The sequence below is a fragment of the Falco biarmicus genome, chromosome 4 (assembly GCF_023638135.1).
Source record: "Falco biarmicus isolate bFalBia1 chromosome 4, bFalBia1.pri, whole genome shotgun sequence".
NCBI lineage: Eukaryota > Metazoa > Chordata > Aves > Falconiformes > Falconidae > Falco > Falco biarmicus.
Window position 1 is genome coordinate 84,314,549 of NC_079291.1, and position 27,185 is coordinate 84,341,733.

General features: G+C 55.4%; 1 protein-coding gene across 2 annotated transcripts in view; it reads right to left on the bottom strand.

The window, feature by feature from the left end:
* Positions 1–202: 202 nt before the first annotated feature.
* KCNJ12 (potassium inwardly rectifying channel subfamily J member 12) overlaps positions 203–27,185 on the bottom strand; it is a 36,310-nt gene continuing 9,327 nt past the window's right edge. Inside the window, exons 1-2 of one of the 2 annotated variants that reach the window (XM_056336695.1) lie at positions 12,348–12,706; positions 203–6,283 (exon numbers count right to left, since the gene is read on the bottom strand). In XM_056336695.1, coding sequence (XP_056192670.1) covers positions 4,835–6,124 — 1,290 coding nt within the window. In that variant the 5' untranslated portion in view covers positions 6,125–6,283; positions 12,348–12,706 and the 3' untranslated portion in view covers positions 203–4,834. Of the gene's footprint in view, positions 6,284–12,347; positions 12,707–27,185 lie in introns of those variants that run through there. The other variant, XM_056336696.1, reaches the window with a different exon arrangement.

The window sequence follows — 27,185 nt, forward strand, 5'->3', positions numbered from 1 at the left end:
GGCTCCTAAAAAAATCTGTGGTTGTCCCGCTGGCCCCCAGCCGCGCTCAGTTTGCTGCACATACTTATTATATGTGTGACAACTGACAGACTTGAAACCATGTTTGAAGTTTGCTACAGGCAGACATTTCCTTATGATCTTTAAAATATACAGCATGAGGCGAGATATTTTAAATAGATCAAAATACATTTATTACATATTTATATTATTTTCTCTAGTCTATTTATATCTTTTGGAGACTTATATATAATATATATAATATATTTAAAATAACATAAAATTGGCCAGTTTTGTCATCTGAAATACATTTTACAAATATATATATACATTGTCACATATATCTCAAATATATGTGCAATGAGACAGAGAAACACCAGAGGTGGAAAAGGTACAGATAATTTCATTGCATCCATCAACTTCTCTTATCGCTGCACGTCACCATTGCTCCAGCGAACAGACTCGGCATTTTACCCCTGGGAAACCAGTGCTCCCAGTTGCCAACCTGCCCGTATGGACTGGTGCCAGGTCTTGGTCCCCAAACCATGTGGGGCCAAGCCTGGGGGAACACCAGGGTGTGTTGGGGGGCAGGGGGATGGAGGAAGGATAGCGCCCCCCAAAAGTGGGCAGCGGGACAGATATGCACAGCTGGCGGGTGCCGGGGCTCAGCAAGGTGACGGGTGGCATTGGGTCGGGCACCGTCTCATGTCCCCTCCCTGCCCATGACACGGCCAGATCCTGCCCTGCACCAGCCCCCCCGGCAGCATTCCTGAATTGGGGGGTGGGAGAGCAGGATGCGGCCGGAGTACTGGACTGGGCTGCCACACACTCGTTTTGGCGTGCAAGAAATGGGACACGCACACACACACACACACACACAGGGGACTCTTTTGGTTGTCAGCACAAGAGGAAAGAGCAGGAGGGTTTAAAAATAAACGTATTTGTTCTGCCTTATTAAAGATAGAAAAGGTGGCTCTGAATTCATCTCCTACAAAAGGTTTGAAGGTCAAGCAGGCACCGAATCGCGAAAGGTTAAGCGCTAAGTGATTGTCCCAGCCCTAAAAGACTAAGTGCACTAATTTTGGTTATGAGAAGCTAAGGCTCATCCCGACGGCTCCCGGCCCCGGGGACCCACTGCCCGGCTGAGGGGACACACCGTGCATCTGTCGGGGGCAGAGGATGCTACTCCCAGCTGGTGGTTTTGGGGCACAGGGATGCGGCTCCTTTCTGCCAGTACATCTTTTTGGGGTGAAGCCAAGCGGGAGCAGCCGTGGGTCTGGTCCCCTGTCCCCAGCCAGGGTGGCGGGTGCTGCCAGAGGCTGCACTGAGCCTGGCCGGGGGCAATCCCTACAGGATGCTGGCCAAGAGGATTAGTGTCTCTTTCCTTTCCCAGACTCCTGCCATCCTCCAAGGATCAAGCATAACACCAGAGTTACTCCATGGATGGAGTGTCCTCAGCTCAGAGGAAATGGCCAGCAGTTAATCGCTGGAGGGGACGTGTCCCCTTGCTCAGCTCCGAGACCCTTCCCACTGGGATCCTGCTCCATCCCTGCTGTGACCGACACCAAAACCTGCACCCCGAGAGCAGCCCTGCACCTTTTCAGCCCCTCCGGGGAACCCGAGTGATGAACAAACACTATTTTTTGGCTTTTTTCACCTTTTCTTCTTCCCTCCCCCCCCCGCCCCCAGCCTTTCTTTGACAATCCATGTGGTTAAACCCACCACGGGGCAGCTTCACAATGCTCCCTGTCGATAGAAAAAAAGACCAGTAGCTCAGAGCAGTCACAGGTAGGCAAAAATAATATTTATACACTATGTACCGGCATGGTCCATGGCCAGGACGAGGACTATACAGTATATATACGACAACTCGCCAGAGCTAGATCCTCACTAGCGGGGTTCAGGGAAGGGGGTGGGTGAACGGGGGCTGGGAAGGGTTCGACCCCTCCCCCCACCTGCGGACGCTCCCCAGCCCGGTTCACATCTGCCTATGCAGCAGTTTAAAAATACATCTGTATATATTATTCTATTGTCCCAGGTAACACTGTACAATCATAGAAGTTTCTTTAAAAGCAATAATTTACTTAAAGACATCTCTATTTCTCTTTCATTTTTATACAAATATTTACTGTGATATATATATATATTTATAAAGAAATTAACCCTCTGAGAACCCTACAGCAGCAAGATGTGCACCTTTTTTGTAATAATTATTATTTATTCAAAAGAACCTAAAACCACTTAAAAGCATTTTTTTAAAAAAAATAAATAAGTAGTGCGCACGCAAAATCTCTCCTCCCGCCCCACCCCCATCCTTCCCACCCCCCCAGATGCTATGGGTCAAAAAGTGGGTGGCAAAAACCATCGCCCCCTGGGAGCAAAGGGACCAGCGATGGGATAGCATCCACCTTCACTGTCTTAGAAACACGAATGTCGCGGCCGGAGCTCAATGACATGTCCCTACATGTCCCTGCTGTTGGGGACACCTGTCTGGGGCACTTGGTGCCAAAACCTGCTCCGTCCCGGTGCTGCCCCGGGGGGTGTTTTCTCCCAGTGGCTGGTTTTTAGGGGAAGCCAAAAATCGAGCAGCCCCTTGGTAGGCAGCATGGGTTGGTGGTGGTAGACTCTGGTGGGAACAGAGTGGGAAGAAATCCTGTGGGGATGACGTCCCGGTCCCCGTCCCATGGCCAGCCAGCGAGACACGACGCTCAGGGGCACAGGGCTGGGGTGGGGGCACCGGGACAGCTGCTCCTCAGAGCCCTTTGCAAGAAAGATGGGGATACAGGACCAATCCTGCCTCTGCCACCGATGTCTGGACATGCCACAGCAAGTTGTAACCGTGGGATATGGCTTCCCCGATGTGGGCTTGGAAGGAGAAAAGCACCGGGAGCCCCTCACAGCAAAAACGCTGCTGGGGACCCTGCTCTCAACCCCTTCTCCCCAAGGCCAGGTGCTGCCAGGGCTCCGTGCCCAGTGCCAGGGGCGGGATGCCGATAGGTACCGAAGCCTTTCCCACAGCCACGGGGAGCAGGGAGCCAGATTTTGGCTCCCAGAGCACCAATGAGCAGCACAGCTGGGACGAAGGGACCCACAACCTGCTCCTTCCTGACTCCTTCCCCCTGCGCGAAGGCAGGGAGCAGGGCAGAAGCAAAGGCTTCCCATGCATGGGGCGGTTTGCCTCGTGCCGTAGCAGAAGCCAAAGCAGCGTGACACCAAGGCCAGCCAACAACAGAGCGGATGGTGGGATGTGGGTGCTGCCATGGGGGCAGAGAGAAGGGGACAGTGCCCCGGAGGGGGGATGCAAGCGGGGTGCTGTGGGGGAGGGCTGGGGCGCGGGATGAGTTTGCATCTCTAAGGCACAATCCACCTCAAGGCTGGGATACGGGGATGGGCTGAAGCACAGACGGGGTGGTTTTCTTGACTGGCATCTGTTGTTTTCAGAAAAGCATCTGCCTCTGAAACAGGGCTCTCCGGTGAACGGGCAATTCATAAATCCCAGCCTGGCAAGGAGACGGCTGCTGTGCTAGAGGAAGCACAACCCAACAAGGTGATGTTCACATGGATTTCCACGTTTGAAATGATTTTCAAGGGAGAAAATAGCAAATTGGTTGGAAAATTTGGAAAACAGCCAAATTCGAGACTTTCCACTCTCCTTTTTGTGCTTTTTGCTATCTTGTACTAGGTACGGTGTGGTGAAAGTTATGAATTCCCCATTGGAGATGTTGGGGAGACCCAGCACTTCAGCAGCTGATACCCCAGACCCCATTTCCACCCTGAAGTTCAATATTTCCATACATCAGTTAATTGCTGTGTTCGCAATGCTTCTTTCCATCACAGTCCGGCTTTTCCTTATTAGCTCCTTTGCCAGTAATTACACTACTTGCTTTCACCGCCACGGACCTCCAGCCACTTACGTCTCTTTTCTGCCTACGAAGCCATGCCAGTGGCAAAAAAGTCACCCCAAAATCAGATGCAGTCTTGACTTCTAGCTCTTCCATCTGCCCAGCAAGTCACCCCTTCAAATGACCCTGGTGGCTTATTCATTCCCTTGTTCATTTTTAAAAAATACTGAATGAGTTCTTTCAGATTTAATATTATTATTATTATTATTATTGTTATTATTATTTTGGTAAACAGTCTTCCAAATGGTACAGTGAAAAAATTAAAAACCCTCTCACCTCCCTCCCCGCCTTTTTCCCAAATTAAAAAGAAGTACGTTAATGTTGCATGTTATTTCAAGTGTTGTTCTTGTGCAACTGAACCAGACTGCCTACTGGAAGGAGCAATTTTTTTGTTATTGTTGCTGCTCAGTTAAAAAATAAAAGGGAAAAAAAAACAACCAGAGAGAGAAAGATTTGTTTCCTGATATTTCCTCTTTTTGGATCTCGCAGTGCTCAGCTCTAAGAAAACGCTGGCGTTTTCCCCACAGGGAGAGCAAAGCCCCACGGGGCTGCACAGGGCGAGCGCCTGCCTGTGCCCCACGGACCCTCCTCCATCCATCCATCCATCCATCCATCCATCCATCCATCCATCCATCCATCCACCCGTCCGTCCATCCGTCCATCCATCCATCCGTCCATCCGTCCGTCCGCCCCCCCTGAGCTGCTGGCCTCGCCGCAGGCGCCGGGCATGAGTGGCACGCTGTGACCTGCCACCGTCCCCTCCTGCAGACCGCTCAGTGGTTATTGCGATGAAACTGAAAACTATGAAGGATACTAATTTCTCAAGCATTCCTATGGCACTTGCATTGTTCTGCATAATTTGAGCGGGTTGTAGGGGAAGAGATTAGAGGAGGAAAAAAAAATACCCTCGGAAAAGTCAACAGAAGGACCAAGAGTCATATTTCCGACTCCCTCCTGTACGACCGCTGATCCAACGCTATCGTGGCTTGAAGCCTATCAAACTCGTGCCTGTTGTCCGGGCTTAGGTCCTCCAAACCCCGGCTGTCGTCGTCTTCCTCTTCCTCATCACGGCTCATGAAGGCCAGCTCGTTCTCGTAGCAGAAGGAGTTGGTGCTGGGCAGCAGGAATTTGTTCTCCACCAAGTCCTTGGCGCTGCAGCGGGGTGTGGACGGGACCTCATAGGTTTTGTGGAAGTGGGAATAGTCTACTTTGTACTGGTTTTTCTCCTCGAACAAGACGGGCTCGAAGCGGTGGCCCCAGAGGATCTCACTGGCCAGGTAGGAGCTCCGAGCTTGCGTCGTCATAGCGGTGGCTTCTACCATGCCCTCCAGGATGACCACAATCTCAAAGTCATCTGTCTCCAAGTCCTGGCGGCTGATCCCAAACAAGGGGCTGTCTTCATTGATCTCGTGGAGAATGGTGATGGGAGACACCAAGAAGATACGGTCCAAGCCTTTATCAAACCCCACGTCAATGTCTATTTGGTCGAGCGGTATGTACTCCCCTTCTTCTGTGATCCTGGGCTTAATTAGCTGAGCTCGTACGTGGGCTTCTACTATGTGGCTTTTCCGGAGGTTCCCAACTCTCCACATCAGGCAGAGTTTTCCATCTCTCATTGCCACTACCGCATTATGGCTGAAAAGTAATGTCTGGGCCCGTTTTTTGGGCCTGGCCATCTTTGCCATTATTGCACCAATCATGAAAGAGTCAATTATACACCCCACGATGGACTGAACCACCACCATGAAGACCGCGAGCGGGCACTCCTCCGTCACGCAGCGGAAGCCATAACCAATAGTCGTTTGGGTCTCGATGGAGAACAGAAAAGCAGCCACAAAGCCATTGACCTGCAGAACACAAGGCTTGAAGGTATCGTCTCCACCCGGGTTTTCTAGGTCTCCGTGAATGAGTGCAATTAGCCAGAAAATCAGCCCAAACAATAACCAGGACACCAGAAATGCCAGGGAAAAGAGCAAAAGCATATACCTCCAGCGGATGTCAACGCACGTGGTGAACATGTCCGCAATGTACCTCTGCGGCTTGTCATCCATGTTGGTGAACTCCACGTTGCATTGACCGTTCTTCTTTACAAACCTGTTCCTGCATTTCCTCCTGGTGTGGATTTTCCCATTGCCAAAGCCGTTGATACCTGGCATGGTGGTCAACCTCAGCCCGTCTTCCTCGGAGGACACGATGCTGTAAGGGTTGACTCTGCCTGCAGTCATACCTGAGCCAAGCCCACAGTGAAGGTGAAGGGTCTTGCGACTCCCAGTGTCCCCCTGACCCACCCCTGCCCACCCCCCCAGATTCTGTTGCAGTGGAAGAGAAGTCCCAAGCTTCCACGTCTTGGCTGCCGCGTCACCACACAGATCCCGCGAGAGGCTCTGCAATGAGAAAACAAAGACACGGCCGTTACCTCTCACAGCAGAGGGACCTGAGGGAGTGTTTGGCCAGGGGTCTGATGGGCTGGGTGGCCACATGTTGAGTGGGGACCCCCCCCACTGCCCTAACTCGTCCTGTGGCTGGGCTGGTCCCCAAAACTTGCGCGGGAGGAAGGAAGAAGGTCTTAGAGTTTGTTCTTCCGTGCTACAAAGAGAGCAAGCAAACCTTGTTGGGGGGATGCAGCATCTGCAGGATGCTCAACGACACCAGCAGATGAAAAACCTTGGGTAGCACTGGAGCCTCTGCCCTTTGCTTTTCTCATGAGCTTTGCTGTCAGAGCAGGGTCAGGCTGCTGGAGAGGAAAGTGGAGAGGCCAAGCTGTTCTCCTTAGCTCAGAGACAGCAGTAAAGGTACATCTGAAAGCGGCTCCGTCAGTTCACATTGCCCGTGCCAGATGGACTGCTGCCCAGCACGTGGCAGCAGTGGCCACCCGACCTCCCGAGCGCCAGCTCTCCTGGGGTCAAGGGAAAGCGTGGGGAATTGTGGATTTAACCTCCATCTCCCAGCCTGGGGATGGGAGAGGACAAGTCCAACATACAGCCGGTTGGAGAAGGCCCCGGGAAGGCACTCGCTCAGGGCAGATGGCCTCAGGAACAGCTTTCCCAACCCATCCGTTGGGACATGGAGCCATCTACGGTCACAGATGGCTTTTGCTGGCCAAGACTTATGAAGGGACAACTGCCACTGGGGAATGGGGAGCTGTTTTGGTCCCTTCTGCAGGACTCAGCTGCAGGGTCAGGGACCTACACACAGCTTTGCCTGGGAGAGAGGTGGCATGGACATGGGAAAGGTGGCCCAAGCCGGTCAGGCTCCCTGGTGCAGGTGAGCCCATGGTGGGGGCACCCCGTGGCACCCTGCCAGGCTGCTGCCCCCCCCCAGCCCCTCGTGGTGCTGCACCAGGCAGTGGACAGGATTGTGGAGAAGCCACATGGCATGTCCCAAGCGCTCCAAAGAGCTGGCACTGCAGGAATGCCCCCCAAACCACCCCCTGCTGCAGCTCGTCCTGTTATTTAGCTATATGGGATGTGACACTGGGGATGAAACCGGCTTGCTGGCACGAGACCTGCCTGAGGCAGCATCATGGTGGGGCAGCAGGTGCAGAGCCCCCCGCGACACCCTGTCCCCGCAGCGCAGAGGTGCCCGGCTCGTGCCTAGAGGCACAGGCGAACCCGCCGGGCTGTACGTGCTGTGTCGGATCCGCTGGCCTGGTCGATGCAGTCGATTCCTGCAATCAGCTCGACTGCCCGGGGCCACGCTGGGACAAGCACACCCTTTCCATTACACAGCGGCCAGGGCCAGCCCAGCGCCAGGGAGCATCGCCACGCAGCCTGCCTGCGGCTGCCCCAGCCCAGCCAGCAGCAATGCCCTGGGTTGCCTTTTACTGACATTGTCCCCAAATCCAGCCTGGGACTCGGGAATCCCTGCAGAGGCCCAGCACCACAAGCAGAAGCACTAACAACCCACCCAAGCCTCCCAGGTGCTGGACACAGACCCACGTGTGCCACCATCTCACACATCAAACAACCCACTTCCAGCCGCTGCAGTTGGGGCACAATCGTTTTTTTATCCCCAAAGCTGGTTTTTCAAGCACCGCCGTTATCTGCTCGTGTCAGCAGAGCAAGCGATGGCTCGCAGCCGGCTGGGGCAGTGGGCACAAGATGCTCCCCTCCTCACAGCTGCGGGGAAGAGTAAAACCGGCACCAATGCTTAATATGAACGGTGAATATTTACAGCCCCATAGCCACTGGAAGTCAAATGGGACTGAACTGGACGTTTCAGGCTGGCTGCAGGCTCACACTGCCGAACTGGGGGTCACACAGCCACCCCCCAGTCTTCCTCCTGACCACACCAGCTACATTCATTAATCTCTCTCCTGCTTTTTTAATGAGAGCTGAGCATTTGGGGCCAGAAAAGGCTGCTTTGCCATCACCCCTCTGGCTCAGCCCAGGGGAAAACCCTGAACACTTTTGCCACAGCATGAATATACTGTCGGGTTTTTTTAATTAATTCTAGATGCATTTGAGAAGTGAACAAAATGCAATGAGCTCCCAGTGACCTGCGAGAGGATTAGCTGGGGTCTGGATTAACTGTGCTGGAAGGGGAGACATGCCCGGGTGCCTGCAGAGGCAGCAGCACAGCCCTCACCGGGGGGTGACACTCCCAGGGACCCTCGGGCTCCCCACTCCCCACCACCACTCCCCTCCCCCCTCCCCCCTTTTCCTCGTCCCTTCTTCCTTCCCTCCTTTCTTGCTTTCTCAGTTTCTCCCTTTCTCTATCTCCTTCCTGCTTTTCATCTTTTTTCTTTCCTTTTCTTTTTTCTTTTCTTTTCTTTTCTTTTCTTTTCTTTTCTTTTCTTTTCTTTTCTTTTCTTTTCTTTTCTTTTCTTTTCTTTTCTTTTCTTTTCTTTTCTTTTCTTTTCTTTTTTTCTTTTCTTTTCTTTTCTTTTCTTTTATTTTATTTTATTTTATTTTATTTTATTTTATTTTATTTCTTTTCTTTTTTATTTTCTTTTATTTTTCTTTTCTCTTTTTTCTTTTTCTTTTTTTTCTTTTTCTTTTTCTTTATCTTTTTCTTCTTCTTTTCTTTTTTCTTTTTCTTTTTCTTTTTTTCTTTTCCCTTTCCTTTCCTTTCCTTTCCTTTCCTTTCCTTTCCTTTCCTTTCCTTTCCTTTCCTTTCCTTTCCTTTCCTTTCCTTTCCTTTCCTTTCCTTTCCTTTCCTTTCCTTTTTTTCTTTCTCTCTTTTAATTTCTTTTTCTCTTCCTTTCTTATTCCTTTCTTTTTCATTCTTTCATTCTCTCAGTTTCTTTTTTTCATTCTTTCTCTCTTGCTTTCTTCCTTTTTTCTTTTTCTTTTTCTTTTTCTTTTTCTTTTTCTTTTTCTTTTTCTTTTTCTTTTTCTTTTTCTTTTTCTTTTTTTCCCTTTCTTTCTATCTTTCCCTGTTCCTCTCTTTCTTCTGCTCTTCCTCTCTTCCTCTCATTCTCTCTCCCTTACTTTTCTTCCTCACTACCTTCCCTCCTTCCTTCTTTCCCTCCTTCCCTCCTGCCTGCCCACCTCCCTCCCTCCCTTCCCCCCACCTCCCCCCATGCCGCAGGGTCTCACCTGCCCAGGCACCCTGGCCATGGGCACACTGTGCTGCGGGGGTCAGGACCGGCCTGAGGGGCTGATGCTGCCCCAGGGATGGGGTCTCACACAGCACCAAAGATTCTGGGGGGACACCCCCCTCCCGGCCCTGGGCCAGCCGTGGCAGCATGGGGAGACGGCAGCTAAATAAAGGCGAGCAAAGTGGATCTGTTGGAGCAGGCGGCCGCCTGCGGCTCGTGCTTTATTTAGCACAGTTTTGTTTGGAAATATGCTTTCTCGAGTTTGCTGAAAGCTGAATTTTTGGTTTGGTTTTAATTTGAAGGCTGGAGCCTCCCGCTGCTGCGGCGGGAGGTTCGGGCTGGGAGAGGGCTCGTGCGAGTGCGTGGAAACCCGTGGCTGGAGGGGCTCTGCCCTGGCCACCAGCGGGGACCACGGGCTGTGGTCACCCTGCGCTTCCCTGGGTCACTAGTGCCATCCTCCAGCATCACCCGGGCATCTCCCCACAGCCAGAGCTGCCCCAGAGTGCGGGCGAGGTGTTACAGGACATCACATCCCCCTCCCTGCCTCCTTTCCCAGGCGTTTTGCACCCCTGACCATCCCAATTTTACTCTCTGGGAACAAAATCCAAACTTCCCCGAATAGCCGTTGCCCCTTAATCCCCCAGCCAGCCCCAGCTCTGGTGCAGACAAAGCCGTGCTGGGCGTCAGGCAGCAGCGGGACCATCCCCTGCCCCTCACGCCACATGTCCTGTGCAGTGCTAATAGCGTTAACACACGGAAAACCAATCAGACCCGTAATATTAATAGCGGGAAGGACGGGCCCACAGCTCCCCGCGGCTCCGAGCACAGGGTGCCATGGGCTCCCCCGGCTAATGAGGTGACCTTAGAGGCAACAACTCCTGCCACTAAACTGCAGCAACCCAGCTCCCACTGCGGAGCAGTGTCCCACAGAGAATCAAGTGTCTCAGCAGTCCGCCAACTAGCACGGCTAATTTTATTTAATTTTTTAAAAGGGAGTTAAATGTTACAACAATAGTCTGAACCACCAGCGTGCCGGGAAAATGTGTTGAGCGCTGGGGGGGGTCATGAGTTAGAGCCGGCTGGATCTATGGATGCGGTTTATCGTCACACCTTTCCCTGTGCCTCTGGAGGGGACGCGCTTCGGGGCCACCAGGGCTGCCATCACCCCCCTGCATCCTCCCAGCATGGATTTTCTCCCGGTTTGCGGAGGCATGTGGGGAACCAGGCCGTGTTTGTGTGGAATTAACCCGAGTGGGGACTCAGAGGAACCGAGCTGGAGGACACAGGTCCCGTGGCACGTGGGCAGGAGAGGTGACTGTCCAGGAGGGGACAGCGCGAGGAAGTCATGCTCAGGGCTGCTGCCTGCCCTGCACCAGCAGATAAGGCTGCTATCTCCTGCAGCGATGCCCTTCATGCCCCAGCAGCGGGACAACAATGTCAGCAGCAAGGAGGGAGCTCTGCTCCTGGCGTGGGGCTGTGGCCATGCCAGCACAGCCGCAGGTGACCAAACTGCTCCTGCTCCCCCCATCCTGATGAAGAGACCTGGCACTGAGCACTCGCAAAATGGGAGGGGGGTGCAGCACATCTGGAGGCACCCCCAGCTGCAGACAGCCCCCAGCCAAGCACATCCCCCCCATGCCGGGGCAGCGCTGCTGCCTGAATAATTCCCTCCTCCAATGTCCCGTCTTTGGGTACTTCCAGTAAATGAGGGGTTGATATGGGACGAATCCAGAGGATAAATGACCCCCTGCTTCCCCTCCATTGCCGGGCAGGACAGGCGAGAGGATCCCACCACAGTGCATTCCTAATGAGAAAAAACCACTCCATTTTGGCAGGCACACGGGAGAGAACAGCCGCGGGCATGCACCCCTTCCCTGGACCCCCACGCACCCCCACAGTGCCAGCGAGCAGCCAAGGAATGGCTGTCTGCAAGCCTTGATGACGCATACAGGAGGGAAACTGAGGCAGGGAGGACAAGGAAGGCCCTTGGTGGGGAGACTGGAGGTGACAGGGTGCCTGGAGAGATCCTGGCTCATCCCCATCCCCCTGAGCCACGTGTGGATGCCACAGTGGGCATGGGAGGAGAACAGGGTCCACGTGCAGTGCCCAGCACCACTGGGGCCAGGTGGCCTCTGCAGGGTGATAGACTTGTGCTAAAATACCTGCAAAATGTGCCCCGGATCAGGGGAGATCCTGGGAAAGATCCTTCAGAGGCTGCATTGAGCACACTGGTGGTCCCCAACTCTATGGCATGGCGGGGGGCACTGAGCATCCCAGTCTGGCTACCTCTGCGCCTGTTCCAGCCGCGGCACCCAGCCCTGCTCCGGCGCCCACACACCGCGGTGTCAGCACCCCAGGTCTGTACACCCACCTGCTGCCCTGCTGCCGCGCCTGGGTGATGCCCCCCCTGCCCAGCTGCAGCACAGCAGCAGAGGGGGCAGGGAACACCGGTCACCCCCAGTCCTCACAACCTGCAGCCAGCCCCACCGCCTTGCCAGGTCCTGAAATCCCATCTTGCTTCTTTGGGCAACACCAAAGTGGTGTTTGTCTGTCCACTCACATCCATATGGCTGGACAGCAGGACATGGCTGGGGGTGAGGATGAGGGCAAGGGGGGCTGAAGGCCTTGGCAGGGTCAGTCTGCATGGGGGCTGCCAAAAGATGTCCTAAAACCCCAGGGGATGCAGCCAGACCGCTCTCTCCCTGTGACACCCTTACCCAAACCTCTGGGGTACCCACAGCCCCTTCCCTGCAGCCCCCCGCAGCCCCCCCGCCGCCCCCCCCCTGCTGCCCTGGCTCAGGGGACGGGTCTTAATACCCCAGCAAATCGCCCTGGGAAGGGGCAGAGCCCCAGCCACCCCCAGGGGGGCTCCGGCTGGACCCTGGGAGGAGGGGGTCAGCCCTTACCTGGCGTGCGCCCGGGGGGGTCTCCCCAGCACTCCCCGGCCATGGCTGCGGGGCGCAGGGTGCCCCGTGGCCCTGCTGCAGCCCGGGCGAGAGACAGAGAGTTTTAATTGAATTTCTAGATTATCCTGGGGGAGAAATTGTAATCTCCTTAAATCCAACCTCTGGTCGAGTCCCGTAACCTACTGTCCTGCGCTGGGGAAGGGATTTAGTGAGGGGGAGGGGAGGTTTCGCAGCTTGCTGATGCCCTGGACCCTGCACCCCTCAGGATTTGTCCCGCAGGATGTCAGAGATCTGCTCCCAGCAGCCCCACGGCCCTGGGAATTAAGGCTCTGTGGCAGTGATGCCATGTCCCCTCTCCCCATGTCCTGCCACAGTGACTGGGGGTGTCCCAACAGCCCCCCGGAGCTGGTGTGGCTGGGGCACTGGAGGTGGAGACGTCTGGTGCTGGGCCGAGGAAGGGGCTGGCTATGTGGTCAGTGCGGTGTTTGGAGGTTGAAAATGAGCCCCGCTGGGGGGGCTTGGGGCTGGGAGGTGCCTGGGGCATTCAACTGAAGTATCACCCAGTCTGCTGTGCCCGGGGTGCTGGTGGGCTGAGCAGGACCCCAAGAAAGTCCCCTTCCCCGCCTGGGCTGCAATGGGTGCCTCCTTCCCAAAAAGCCCCATCCCTGGACCGCATGGGGCAGAGGGTGTTTTTGGATGGGTGACCTTGGGGTGTCTGTTCTCCCACCTCGTGCACTCTCCTCCATCACATGGCCCTGGTCCCTCCAGCATGCTCCCAAATCTGGGCACACGTTGGGCTCCACCCCCAGCCCCAAACCCTCTCAAGGACACATGCCAGCGATGGGGCTGGATGCAGATGATGGCAGAGCTGCCGTCAGCCAGCCACGCTCCTGCCTGCCCCGGCTGTACCATCGCCGGAGCCTCTGCAGGGACACAGGTTTCCACTGGGAACGGTGGGTTCCCATCCAGCACATGCCAAGAGGCCCCGGGGGGAAGGTGACAACCCTGCCCCAGCCCTGGCCCCGACCAAGGAGGGATCACCCAGCTGCTGCAAAACACCGTGGGAAGAAAGGGAAAAGCAAGACAGAAAAGGCAAACGCCTTCATGAGGATATTATTCCCAACCAGATGGAGATGAGCCGAGGGCTGCAGCACCGAGGGGCAACCATGCTGCACTAGGTAGCACTAGGGCAGTGCTCGGCAGCATCCCTGGGGCATCACAAGCATGAGTTATTTTAAGAGCCCTCTCACGGAGCAATTGCTGCCTACACCTTAGGGTTAGAGGCAGAAGAAGATGGATATGGACCCCATTCAGCCCCAGCTTGCGCACAGCAGGACTAATCCTGCACCTCCCACTTGCCCAGCTCCTGTCAAGGTCTCTTTCCCAAATCCTGTGACTCCCAAGGTGTGTTTTCCCGTGCTCCTCGGAGATCTGCTCTCACCCAGCACAACCCCACCACCACCACTCCAGGAGCTGTGTCTCCTGCTTGAGGGAAATCGCTTGTGTGGGTAGAGCCCGCGCCCGGGAAATGTTTATCCTGAAGGCGCGACGTGCGGCAGGTTGGGAGCGATGGGGCTGCCAGCCGGAGCCGATGGAGCCGTGAGCCGCGGGAAGACTGATGACAAGGCTCTCGGCATCGCTCTCCCCATGATGGCATGGGAGCCAGCTCAGGATGCACAGGTCCCTTCCAGCAAGGGGAGATGGGATGGAAGCAAGGCTAAGCCATCAATCGCTCATCAGCATCCTCCACTCTGTTTTGGGCTTTAAACCCACAGTTATTCCTGCTCCATCCAAGCATTAGCAACTGCTCAACTCTCAGTGAGAAATACAACCTATGTCCTGCTATCACCGGCCTCTTTCCTGGTTCCGTGGCCACCCAGGGAGAAAGTTGCCATTTCCACCCCAGAAGCAGCTGTGCTTCCAGCACCCTTCGGCATTGCTGTGGACGGAGGCACCAGCAGAGCCCTAAGATTGACTTTTAACCCCAGAAGGAGCAGTTGGGGAGTAAGGACATGCCATGCTTGGGCAGAGCCTCCCTCCTGGCCCTACTTACCCTGCGATCGCAGCGAGAGCCGCAGATGCTGACCCCGATGCTGATGCCGGCAGCCGAGCGAGCAAGCGGGCGGCAGGGACTTTGCCAGGCAGCACTCCGCTGTCCTGGCTAATTGCTCCCGAGCTCAGATTACAACCTCTCCTCTTCCCTACATGTACAGGAGCTGGCACCTCGTCGGAGCCACTGCCAGCGAGGGGGACATCCACCTTTGGTGGTATTTCTAAGGGGCAGGGAACAGAACAGCGGTCGTGGCAAGTGAGAGTGGTGGGAAGCCCAAGATGATACGTGGTCTCAGGGGACTGGAAAGAAACAGCTCGAATGGGGATTTCAGAGCATTTTGGGATGCAAAGAACCATCCAGAAGGATGCAACACATTCAAGCCCAGGGGACTGGACACCGGGGCCAGGCAGTCAGCGGTCCAAGGCAAGCCCTTGGTTCTTTGATATTGCCATTTAATGATGGCCATGACTCAAACCTCATCTTCAAGCATTTCCCAGGGGAGGAAGAGAAATCCCCCTCCTTTTCTGCTGGGGGTGTCAAACCCCCCTGGTACACACGTGATGCTGCCCAGCATCAAGATAAAAGAGGCCTTTGCACTGGTTTGATGCTACTAGTTTCCCTCCAGCTCATGGCTCTGCCCACACCAGTTTAGGAGTTTCAGAATCTTTTAAATCCTGCAAGGGGTCCCTTTAATGCTCTCATTCCCTGAGCTGAGCCCAGATGGAGAAGATCTCTTTCCTGGGGGATACCAGGTTTCTGGCCCCAGGTTTGTGCCCTCTCCTCCCTGCCCTGATGTCCTCAGGGAGCTGGACCCCTGCAGACTGCGGACATGACCCCAAACCCAAGTAGCTGCAAGGGCAGCAAAGGCAGAACAGGGTATTTTGGGGACCGTCTTTATCTGCTGCAGTGAAGATTTAGCACAGGCGTTGCATAACGCCGGGGGGGCTTGCTGCTCCCCATCCCCTCTCGCCATCAGGGATCAGCGACTCAATTAATCCTCCCTCATTCCCTGCCCACGGTACCAGCCCTGGGTGCCATCTCAGCCCAGCCCCGGCGGCAAGAAGTCAAATCTCTTCCCAATGTCAGCATCCACTGGGGCTGGTACCCCACCAGCTGGGGGATGGCAACCTGGGGGCCACCCCACCACCACCACCCAGGGCACCCACCTCATTTGGGAAGCCCTGCTGAAATGGAGGTAGCCACCAAAGTACCCACCAGGCAGATGTGGAAATCCTCATTTCTGTGCCCCAGCCTCGGGTGCTGCCGTGCATCACCTGGGTATTTTAAAGGTTGTTTTGAACCCAGTGAGGTTCTGTGTGCACCCAGTTGTGTTCCCCTCTCTGCTCCTTTGCACAGCCCAGGTCACTGATGGGTGGCTTGCTCAGGCACACACTGCAGGAGCAGAAAAGCAATGAAGGAGAAGCCAAGAATCCCTTTTGGGTGTTGGTGTTGGGTTTTTTTCCGTCAGCCCTAAAAAAAAAACAACCCCCGTGTGTGTTCCTGGGCAGCCTTACAACAAACAAGGCAAGTGCAAAGCCCGGCGCTAGCAAGCCCAGGCACTGCTGTGCGTGCACATATGGGTTGACAAGGAACAAGGCAGCACTTCTCCAGCAAATAAAACCAAAATGCTGTCAAGGGAAGATTTCAGGGGGGCAAAGGCAGTGGCATGCTGCTGCCAGCCACAACAGCCTACTGAACCCCCGGGTCCTGGTCCTGCCCACCAGCATCCCTTGGGGGTGTAAAGCCAGACATCACCCAGCATCCCAGCACGGCTGCATCTGTGGTGGCAATGGGCAGGCATGGAGCAAATGTGCCCTGCGACTGGGGCAGCAGCCAGGTCTGGTGGCACCCCGGTGAGGAGCCACACAGAGAGTTACACAACGCTGCCCTGGCTGCCCTTGGCTGCGTGCGCCGTGCACACTCCTATCGACATGGCCCCGGCCGCCCTCCAACATCCCTGCGGGGAGATAAGTTTGCAAGTGCCATAAATGCAAGAGCACATGAAGGGGGGGGGGGGGGGAGGGGGCTGCTCTAGCCCCCTCCCCAGCCCCAGACTCCTGCAGCTGTTGCCAGAGGTGCTCAGGACTCTCCAGCATCCCACTGTCCCCTGGCTCCTCTGTGCGATGGCGAGGGGGTGGGGAGGGCTGTGAAGGTGCTGTGCGGAGTAGGGGCAAGAGGGTGAGCAGCCAGCACCCTGCTGAGAAAACTGAGCACGGCTCCAGCCCAGGAATTTTTAGGACATGAAGGACCAGCCAGAAAGATGCAACGAATTCAAACCTGGGCGATGTGACTCCAGATTAGGGCACAGCAGAAAGTGCCTGCAGGCAGGACCTTGGTTTTTTGAACTTGCCATTTAATGATGGCCATGACCCACAAAGCACCTTCGAGTCTTTTCCAGGGGAAGAAGAAAAATCACCTCCTCTTCTGTGGGAGGTGAAAAACACTGGCTGGTCCCACTGATGCTCACACCGGCAGCAAGGAGCCCTCCGTTAACACTGCAGCAGGATGCAGCAGGGATGCTTTTGTCCATAGAGAGGGGGAAACTGAGGCAGCGCAGCTGGATGAGTCTGAGGGTGGGGACAGGCTGCAGCCCATGTCATCCTTTCCCCCCAGCCTGGCCTGGCCTGAGTTCGAGGTATTTATAAAGCCGATAAGGGAGCAGAAAGAATTTTCCAAATGCTGAAGTTACGTAACCTCTCCTGGCCCTCTGCGACATCATCTGTAATTATAGGCTTGGGGCAGCGGGGGGGGGAGCCCTCGGTGGCAGGGCTGGCGGGGGGCATCACTGCTGGTGTCACCCCAAAGGTCTTCACCCTCCTCTCCCTCACTGCGGCGGGTCCCCAGAGCCAGGCACCAGCCTGTGCCACCGCGTGGCCTGTGGGACCCCATCCCTAAGGGACCCTGGTGGCTTCGCGGCCAGCCCCCCCGCCCGATGTAGGGGAGCCCAAGTTTTTGGATGGGCTTGGGGTGGCTGGTTCCCCTAGAGTGCGCATCCCCCCCCCCCAGCCCATCCTGGCACGCGCTGGATGTCAAAGCAGCTGACAGCCCGAGTGCCGCTGACATTGCCATGGTGACTATCAACCGCTGCTGCCGGGAGGACGCGTGCGGAGATGCTGCACCAGCACCTGCCCCCACAAAGAGCTGACACCCCCCCCAACCACTCTGAGTACCCCCTGCCCCCCACCAGCCCCATTTCCATTGCCTTTTGCCCCATTAGATCCACAGGCAGCTTCCAAAACCTTCTCCATCACATTGCAGCTGCCTCCAACTCCACCGGCCGTGCCTCAGTTTCCCCAGCCCTGCACTTGCTGCCCTGGGTGGGCTGGTGTCCCCTCCCCAGGATATTTTTCTCTCACCCAACTTCGGCCAAGGTGCTGGAGTTAGAGGGATGCTGAGCGAAGGCTCTGTCGCTGTGGCAACCCACCACGGCTGTCTCCAGGCGACCGCCCAGGGATGCTGCAGAGCCACTCTGGAGGCAGAGTGAGAGCGACCAGGGCCGGGGAGGGGGGAGGAGGTATCCGTAGGGATGCCACCCCCCCACACGCTCCCCTATCCAGACCACAGCCTGGATCATTGTAACAGGTTGTAAAAACACCCTGAAAATGGCCACTGATTTGACTCAGGCAGCCGACTGAGCACCCACAATCTCGTGACACCCCAGGCTGGCTGGTTGGCGATGCCAGTGGGATGCTCCCAGGTGGGCGTGAGGCCCCACCATTTTCAGGGACACCTGCACAGGGCTGTGGAAATAATTGCTGGTAATAAGCCCGTTAGCCTCTTAACCCTCATTAAGCAGCTTAGGGGGGACACGCACCATTATACGCAAACCCGGAGGTGGAGAAGGCCCTTGTCAGGGCAAAGGGGTGTTACTGCTGTGAACGGGATTTCAGAGGGTGCTGTGGGGGGTGTCACGGGGGGTACGGCTCCATCTCCCCCCCAGCAAGCCCCCCTCCTGCATCCAGCCCCCCTCTGTTGCTCTTTGCCAGCCAGGACCGTCGGCAGCTCCTGGCAGCATTGAGCAGCGGGCAGGGATGGTGATGACGGGTGTCACACCCATGTGACGAGTGTGGGAGGTCTCAGCCGCAGTCACGCCAGTGGGGTGGGGGCAGAGGGGTGGCTGGCAGCGTGGGGCTACGGCCCAGCCAGCACCCGGCACCGCACCTGGGGAATGGAGCGGGACGTTTCTAATCGCTCCACTTGGAAAAGGTCCCATTTTTACATTTGCTAAATTAAAGGATGTCAGCTTCTGATGCCAAGCCCAGGATCCCACGGAATTTTAAACTAATGACAGTGAAGAAAATGAGCTGAAACCAGAGCACAAGCGCTTCCATGTTACCCAGCTGCACCGGCCGTGACCGTGGCAGGGTTTAGATGGCAGTTTGCAAAGCACCATCATCACAAAGATCTCAATGTTTTGCCCCAAAATACAACCTTGCCCACTCTGCTTGGTCAGAAAGTGCATTGCTGGCACCCAGGCAAGCCAGGCTGCCATGCCGGGGTCCCCAGCGAGACCCCCACCTTCCTCCAGCCGCTCAAAGGGCAAACAGCTCCCTCTGACAGACACGGCTGCTCCGGGCAGAGGGGTCCGAGCCACCCGGTGGAAGCATGGTGAGCAGCGTGGCGAGTGCCATCTCCAGATTCCTCCAGCTCAGAGGGTTCCTACAGCCGGCCCTGTCCTGCAGCGGGGTCCCGGCGGAGCATGGCCCCTTGGCTGCCCCTCTTCCCCATGGAAATACCTGGCATCAGGCGAGGGCTTTGGTCCCTGGCGCTCTCCGGGCTCTGCTGGGGTGTTTTTGTGCTGCAGCTGAGCAAAACCACAGGGTGGTGGTTTTGTGTTTTTTGTTTTTTTTTCTTTTTATAATTTTCTCTTTGAGATAAAATTAAACAAACAAGCCCTTCTGGGAGCAGCGCGAGGAAGGGAGCCTGCTTTCCTACAGATGTGCATGTCCTCAGCAATTACAACCACCCAATTAGGCTTTCCCTGTGGCTGGGACACTTGCACCATCCCCCTCCTTCACCTCCTGCAGTTTTGCTGGTAAGAGACGGGCTTGCTTTGCAGCCTCCCTCCCAGTGAGGTCGTGACCCAAACACCTATTTTTCACAAAGGCATCAAGAACGGGTTTTTTTTCCTGACCTCACCACCTCACCATCAAATTAAAGTGGTCTTGAGTGAGAGACTGGGAGCACTTGGCAAAGTAGCACAGGCCGGCAGAGAATAGAATAGGATGGGATGGATAGGATAGGATAGCATAGCATAGCATACGATAGCGTAAGAATAGCATAGCATAGCATAGCATAGCATAGCATAGCATAGCATAGCATAGAATAGCATAGAATAGAATAGAATAGAATAGAATAGAATAGAATAGAATAGAATAGAATAGAATAGAATAGAATAGAATAGAATAGAATAGAATAGAATAGAATAGAATGCAGCCAGGCATATCCCAGGGGATGGGGCTGCAGAGGCAGGGGAACGCTGTGGGTGAGGAGCAGAGACAGGGCTCCCTCCCAGCTGCCCTCCAAGCCCTGGCTGTAGCCCCAAACCAAGGAGGAATGACCATGGCATAAGATTTAGAAACACACCTAAACTTTCCAGCTTTGGTTTGGGAGCCAGTACAGAAGCCATTGCCATAGCTCGGCAGACCATCGGTGGGGTTTGTAGTGCAATCTGGACCATGGATCTATGCAAATCCCCAAGGCAGAAGTCTTTATGGAGGCATATGACAACCGAAAAAGAATAGCGCTCAGTGCTCTACTCCCACACGCCACCCCCCGACTTCACCATCATTTAAATCAGTCTTAAGTTGGAAGAATTCAAATCGACACTGTCGTCACAGAGCCAGGCAGAGAGGTGACACAACTGGGATGCTGCCAGGGAAGTTGCCCCCCTGAGACTCCAAACCCATCAGCCCATCACTTTTTGAAGCCACATCGAGGAAAACAAATGAACTGCCAACCTGCTGCCCCCAGCCCTCCATCCCCTCTGGCCAGGGCTGCCGGAGAGATTTCCAAGCAGCCTTCCCCCTGGGATCCACGGGAGGGGGACCATGGGGAGAAAAAAATATCCAGGACATGCTGCTGAGGCTGGAGAGCCACAGCTGGAAAAGAAATCAAAGCTTCGAAAGAGAGATGCCAAGGAGATATGTTGTTCCCAAGAGAAAACAGACATTCCTCTCTGAGGAGAAGGAAGGCAGGAGGAAGGCTCAAACCACCTCTTTCAGCTGCCCAGCACAGGTGCTCCGGGGGTTCTGTGCATGGCAGCCTGCTCGGGTGGCTTGTCCCCACTGTGCCACGCTGTAGGCACAGATGGCATTGCAACTCCTGACTTTCTTGGTTGTGGGGTTTTTATTAATTATTTTTTTTTTACCCTAAAAGCACATTCACAAGTTGGGGGAAAGGTTGCTGGGTCCTGCCAGCAGCCAGGCAGAGGCAGAGCCACTCTCCAGGCTCCCAGAGACCTCCTTGCCTTCCTGCACTACGTACCCAGACCCTCCACTGTCTCGGGGGACATGGCTTGGCATCAGCAAACTCCTTGGGCCTCTTAAGGGAGTCACATAGGGAAGAAGCTGGGGGAAAAAAATGATACTTTGCTATTGCCAGAAATGCCAAAATCAGGTCCCAGTGCAGTCCAGAGGGTGAAGGATCAGCCGTTTAGATTTCCCTTGCAAAATATTTTTGGGTTGCACAGGCAATGGTATCGAGCTGGAAGCAAGCGGGGAGATGGTCTCAGCGCGTTCCTGGTCACTCCCCTGAAGCTGCCCCGTTTGGCTGTTTCAGCATCATTTCTGCAGAAAATTGTTCCTGCAGGAAGTTTTATACCTGCACCCTTGGGCAAAGCCCTGGCAGTATCCTTCACTGGGAACAAGCTACCTGCCCCCTCAGGGCACCACTTGGGGAGGTAGGAGGGAGAGGAGGATGGGGAGCAGAGCTGGCCCAGCTATAAATAACCCCCTGGAAAGGAAACAGGAGAAAAAGCAGCAAACAGAAACCAACAAATCCAGGGAGATGGGTTTGGCTATGGCCACTCGGTGCAAACAGCTCTCCATGCTCCGTGTGACCCTGTAGAACCAGGCACAAGAGAATCCACCGCAGCTCAGCGAGCAGGGTCCAGCCCGGTCACCACCTTCCTATGAGCAGTGCATTGAGCCAGCCCCGAGCCCTGGGCAGGCTGTGCCGTATGCAACACATAGTTTGCAGCAAGACCCCATCCACTCTGCCTCGTTAAGGAAGATAAAGATGAAAGTTAAATTAAGGCGAGTTAAATGAAGGCGCCTGTTGGACCATGCTGGGGTAGCACTGGCCTGGCTCCTGGTGTCACTGAACACCCAGCCATCCCAGCGCCAAAAGCAGCAGCAAGCTGTGAAATAGCCTGTGTTTAAGGCAATAGTTATCCGCAATCTGCGATCCTGGAGAAAAAGGCAGAAAAAGCAACTTCTCATTTTTCCCAATAGAGGGGAATTGCAGGCGCTCAGCAAGCACAGTGGCCGGTGGGTCACAACCCGCAGTGCTAGAGTGATTCATCCTAAATAAGCTCAATTTAGTCAAACTAGCCTAGGATAAGGCAGGGAACACAGCTCGGAGTTTGCCCTGCTGGTGCCCACTGGGTATTAGCCCATGGAAGTGATGGGACCGGCAGAGAGGAGACAGAGCAGGATCATCCCTGCCACTGCTTTCCCCTCCACCTCCAGGAAAATAAATGAAAAGCTTCATTCCCAGCTCCTGCATCTGGATACTGCACTGAAATGTGTTAAAGCAGGTTTATTATTTCCCTCTTTGCTCAGCCCATCTTCCTGGAGCACACCGGTTCCCATCCCCAAAGGCTTCTGGAGGAGCCGGGGACTGGGCACCACATCCACTGCACTAGTTTTCCTCAGAAAAATCATCTGAGCTGCTTCAGTTTTGCTTGTGTGTAACTTATTCTTAAAGCTGAACAAATAATTCAGAGCAAAAGCTCCAGGAACAACGTTTTGCCTTTTCATTTTCCGCTCCCAAGCTGTCTGCAATTTTCCCAGTGCTCGGGGATGATTTAAAGACCTGTCTCCGGACGGGAGCGCCTTGCTGCGACGGCGGCGGCGAGTGTTTGATGACCCAAATTTCACGTGCACTGATGAGCACACACCGGACACATGAGGATAGATGAGTCTTTCCTGGTACCCTAATTGGACGAACAGCATTTGCCAGAGGGTTTGGGGGTTTTTTTCTGTGTTTGAGACCTGCAAACACTTCATGCAGAGTTAACGACTGCCTGTTCGTTAGGCAAGGCGGCTCGACGAGCACATTGCTTTATGGCTCATCATTTTTCCAGCTGATGGTACCAGCCTGGACACAAGATTTCCAGGGAGCACCTCATTCCCAGCCCTTCTTTGCACCCCAGAACATCACTAAGGACACGGGGAAGGCATGAGGAGGATGGGACCGTGGGGCCGTCAGGCTGGCTCTGACCTTCCAGCACTGCAGCCATCCCAGGCATTTGCTTCATTAGCGGAAAGGTTAGGGAGAACGGATCGGCTCTGTGCAAACTCCCCGTGGCGCTCGCATGACGCAGGTTGGCAAAGGCAGCTTGCCCCGCTGCTCGGGCAAGCGCCAGCCAAAGGAAAAAAGCAGGGAGGGGAGAGCCACGCTGCCGGCTTGCGGGGCAGGGGTGCCCAAGTCAGAGGCCCCTGGACCTGGAGGAAAAGCCTGTCCGTCCCCTCCCCCTCCCCCTCTCAGTGGGAACCCCACACTGGGGTAAAGCAGAGCCTGTCCTCAAGACCGTGCCTGCTCTAAAAAATACCCTCGACACTTTCCCCCAGGGCAAGGCTGGTGCCACGCACTGCTGTGAGCCCAGCCGCTCGTGGGGGATGCTGCAGGGGCTGAGAAAGGGACACCCCCCCGAGCTGGAGCGGGAGAGCTGGCATCGAGAGCATCCACATCTCGTTCGGAGACCCAGAGCTGGAGAAAGGAACCGCTCATGGGCTTGGGCAGAGTAGCTGCCACCCGCTGTGCTTGCTTTCGGGACGGAGATGACCTATGACATGAACCTCCCACTGTAAAGACCCCCCTAGAGCTGCTCATGCACAGGACAGAAGGAGATACTTAATGCCCCCCAGTACCCAAAAGGTGCCGGGGCTGTTCTCGGAACCATCCCAGGTGACCGAGCCTGGGTCTCCATTAGTCCCTGCTGGAAACCCCTCTCCAGCCGAACAGTTTTCTCCTCCCATTGCATAATTGCACTTTGTCGAGCAAATCCAGCCACTGGCGATACATTTTCTCCAGCCTCGCTGCTCTCCTGCAACATTTTCCTTATCCCTTTCACTCTCTCTGGACAGTCACTGAAGCACCCAGAGAGAGAAAGAAGAGAAAAACCCAATGCTCGTCCCACCCGTAGAGCAAAACCCAGGATGAAAAAAGGGGCAAAAAAAGCAGAGTGGTGTCAGGTGCCTCTCCCCAGTCCAATCCCTCCCGGTTTGCCTGTGGGGGGTTGACAAAAGTGCTTTTCGGCTGACAAAATGATTACAGGGTGCCGAGACAGTAAGTTGCACATGGATTTCTTTCCTGCATTTCAAGCAGGGTGAGGACACGGCTGCAAAAGCAGCTGCACTTCTGGAGGGGTTGCAGTGATGGGGGAGAGGGGAGGTGGCAGGAGCAGGGCTTTGGGGAGAGGAGGAAGGAGGGATATTTTCTGCTCAGAAAAAAAGGCAAAGAGAGAGCAAGTGGGAGTGTGCACGATTGTGTGAAGCCAAAGGCAGGTGATGCTGCTGGTCCGTGATGGAGTGGGGATGGATTTGGGAGGATGCTGGTGCCAGTGTATGGACCAGCCTGAAGTGGGATGGGGGGATGCTGGAGCCACTGCCCCCCTGAGCAGGGTCAGCTCCTGTGGCCTTGCTACGAGGGGGGGTCTGGGCAGCATCTGTGCTGGGAGAGCATGTGCAGGGTGTGTGCATCTCCCCGGTGGGACCACAGACAGACCGGGGCAGAGTCGAGTGCCCTGGGCAGGCTTGGGCTCCCCGTGTCTGCAGGCAGTGGGTGCTGGGCGGGGGGGAGGAGGAGAGGAGGATTTCAGCTCCAAACTCAATCTGTTGGAGAACTTGGCCTGCTCCCTGTCAAGCTGAAAATAGCACATATGTAAGGACGTGCACGCAGTGCTGGCTGTGTCCTCGCCGAGTGCTTCCTTCCTGCTGTGCTCCACGCAGCGCCCCGGCCCTCTGCCTGCCGCCTCCGGCCCCCTGCAGCCCCCACAGCCCCACACAGGGCACAGCTCTTGGGCGAGAGAGATATTTTTTTTTGGCTCCTTAGAGCATCCTTATTTCAGCAAAGTGGGGCCAGTGCACAAATGCAGAGCTGGAGCCCGGTCCTTTCACCTTCAGCCGCTTTTCACATTTACCACGAGGTCTGTCCAGTGGTGACATCCCTGCCGTTATCATCTGGAGCGGGCAAGGATGAGCACGGCTCACGGCAGGAGCTGAGCTTTATTAGAAACAGGCATCTGGCTCCAGCCCTCCCTGCAGCCACCAGCCAGGACTTGGGCTCAGGATGGGGCGGCAAGTGAGTGCGAGTGCCCAGGCAGCTGTGGCAGCAGGCAAGGAACCTCTGCGAGTCCCCAAAATTTCTCCAGATTTTATCTCCAAATCTGTTATTGGGAAAATAAAGTTATCAGCCTCCTCTGCAGAAGCACATGCTGCCCAGCCAGGGTTGAGCCCCAGGCCTCAGAGGGATGGTGAACTAGCAGAGCGTGCAGCAAGCTGGAGGATGGAGATAACCCTGGCAGCAACCAGAGCTGATTCCTGCAGTGGAGAAGGAAGAAAAAAGGCTGAGCTCCCCACGGACATTGGGCATGGGAATAATGGGAGAGCTTTGCCGGGACATCAGCGGCAGCTCTGAGCACAGCTTGTGCAAATCTCGGCTCCTCTCCCATCCCTGCTTTGGATGCCTCCTAAAGAAACGTTCCCCCAAAGGGCAAGTACTCCTGGGTGGAGAAAATACAGGGTTTCTCTGAACAAGGCTTATGGTACCTGGAGGATCTACTATGTGCAAAAAAGCAAATAACTGGGGGCTGGGGAGCTTGCATGGAGCTTGGTGTCGGGCAGAGGAGGATTGCTATAAGCGTGAAGGTTGCCTTGTGCTCAGTGATGCAGGGTGCACTATATAGCCACTGTGGGATGATTTCCCGATCAGAGGGAACACGCAGCACTCCAGCCAGGCTGTCCGGCACCCCTGGACACGGCCCCGCAGCAGCGCCCAGCAGGAGAGGCATCACTTTGTGAAAACACATTTCTCACCCCAAATCTCTGTCGGGATGCTGCTTTATGATAACACCTGCCTCATCCTGCAGAGCTCGGCTGGGGGCAGTGGCTGGAGGCTGGGGAACATCACCGGCTGGGCAGGAACCAAGCACAGCTCTAACGCACAGGCATGTCCACAGCGCGCTGAAAATGCACCCGAGCATCGCCAAAACCCCACTGCTTCCCAAAGGCCTCTGAGGAATGGCATTAGCGAGCGTGTGGTATCAGCTCTCCTGAAACAAAGCCATTGTGGTCGGGGCAGGATCCTTATTAATTCTTTCCTCTCTTTAATTTCCATTCTTGCTTGGTTCCCTTTCCAGGGAGGGGTTGGGTAGGGGCCTTGTGGCCACCAGCCTGTGTCCCTGCAGCACAGTGCCACTGGCGTTGTCACCTTGTGACACGGGGATGGGATGGGTGGCTGCATTTGGGGTCAATGGTGAGCTCGGAGGCACATGAGGGGAAGGGAGGACAGGGCACGGAGCCCTGGGTGGAGGGGAAAGGGGGGGTGGGGAGCACCAAAATAACACCGTGGGGCCATCGGCGGCCAGGCAGCGGGGCAGGGGGAATGCACAGCCGGGTCCTGGTCCCAGCCACCCTCCAGCTGAGAGAACGGAGACACAAAACTGCCACTTACTGAAACAGCATCGTTCAGTGAAACATCCCAGCTTCTCCCCAGACACCGCCTTTGGGGATAGACCACCAGGAAGGGGGTGGGACAGGACCCCCTCAGCACACAGAAAACCCACCCAGCAATCACCTTTCCCACCTCCACCAGCAGCATCCACCTCAGCCACCCGTAACCCTCCACCCTTGGGTCCCCCAGTACCCTCATCCCTCCGAACCTTAAAAAGCACTGTTTTCCCCACTATGTCCCGCATCCTTCACCCCTGCAGTCCCCTCTGGGCCTGGCCATGCAGCGCCCATCACCATTGATGCCATCGATGTGTCCCAAGGGATCTGACGCACAGCAGCCCCTACGCAGGGGACAGCGTGTGGACACTATGTGGCCCCAGGGACCCCTGCAATGCCCACTTGCCCGCCGTTACATAAACTGCCTGGAGCTGGGACTGTTTTCATCTGTGTTGCCTACAGCACTGTGCTCTTCAACTTTATTTGCATAACAAATAATTAATAATAATTAATGACTGGGAGAACGGTGCAGATTGCCAGATTTTGCTAATTAGTGAACTAGCGCCATTGCAAAAGTGAAGGCTGGCGTCATACGGCCCCATCTTCCCGCCAAGGGCGGGCTGTGGCTGGGGACACGATGGGGACAGTGGTCCCACAGGACTCAGCCCTTTGGGGGAGGAGGAGGCGGCAGCGTGGTGGGTGGTGGTGGGACGGGTCAGTGGTGCTCGCAGGGTCTCAGCTGGTGCCCACATGCGGGTGCCTCGATGCAGCCCCGCTCCGTGCCCGCACACGTGCCATCACACGGCACCCCACACCCCGCTTTCTCCGCACCCTTATTAGGGCCTGAGACAACACTACTTAATTGTCTGATGATGGCACCGCTCTGTATAA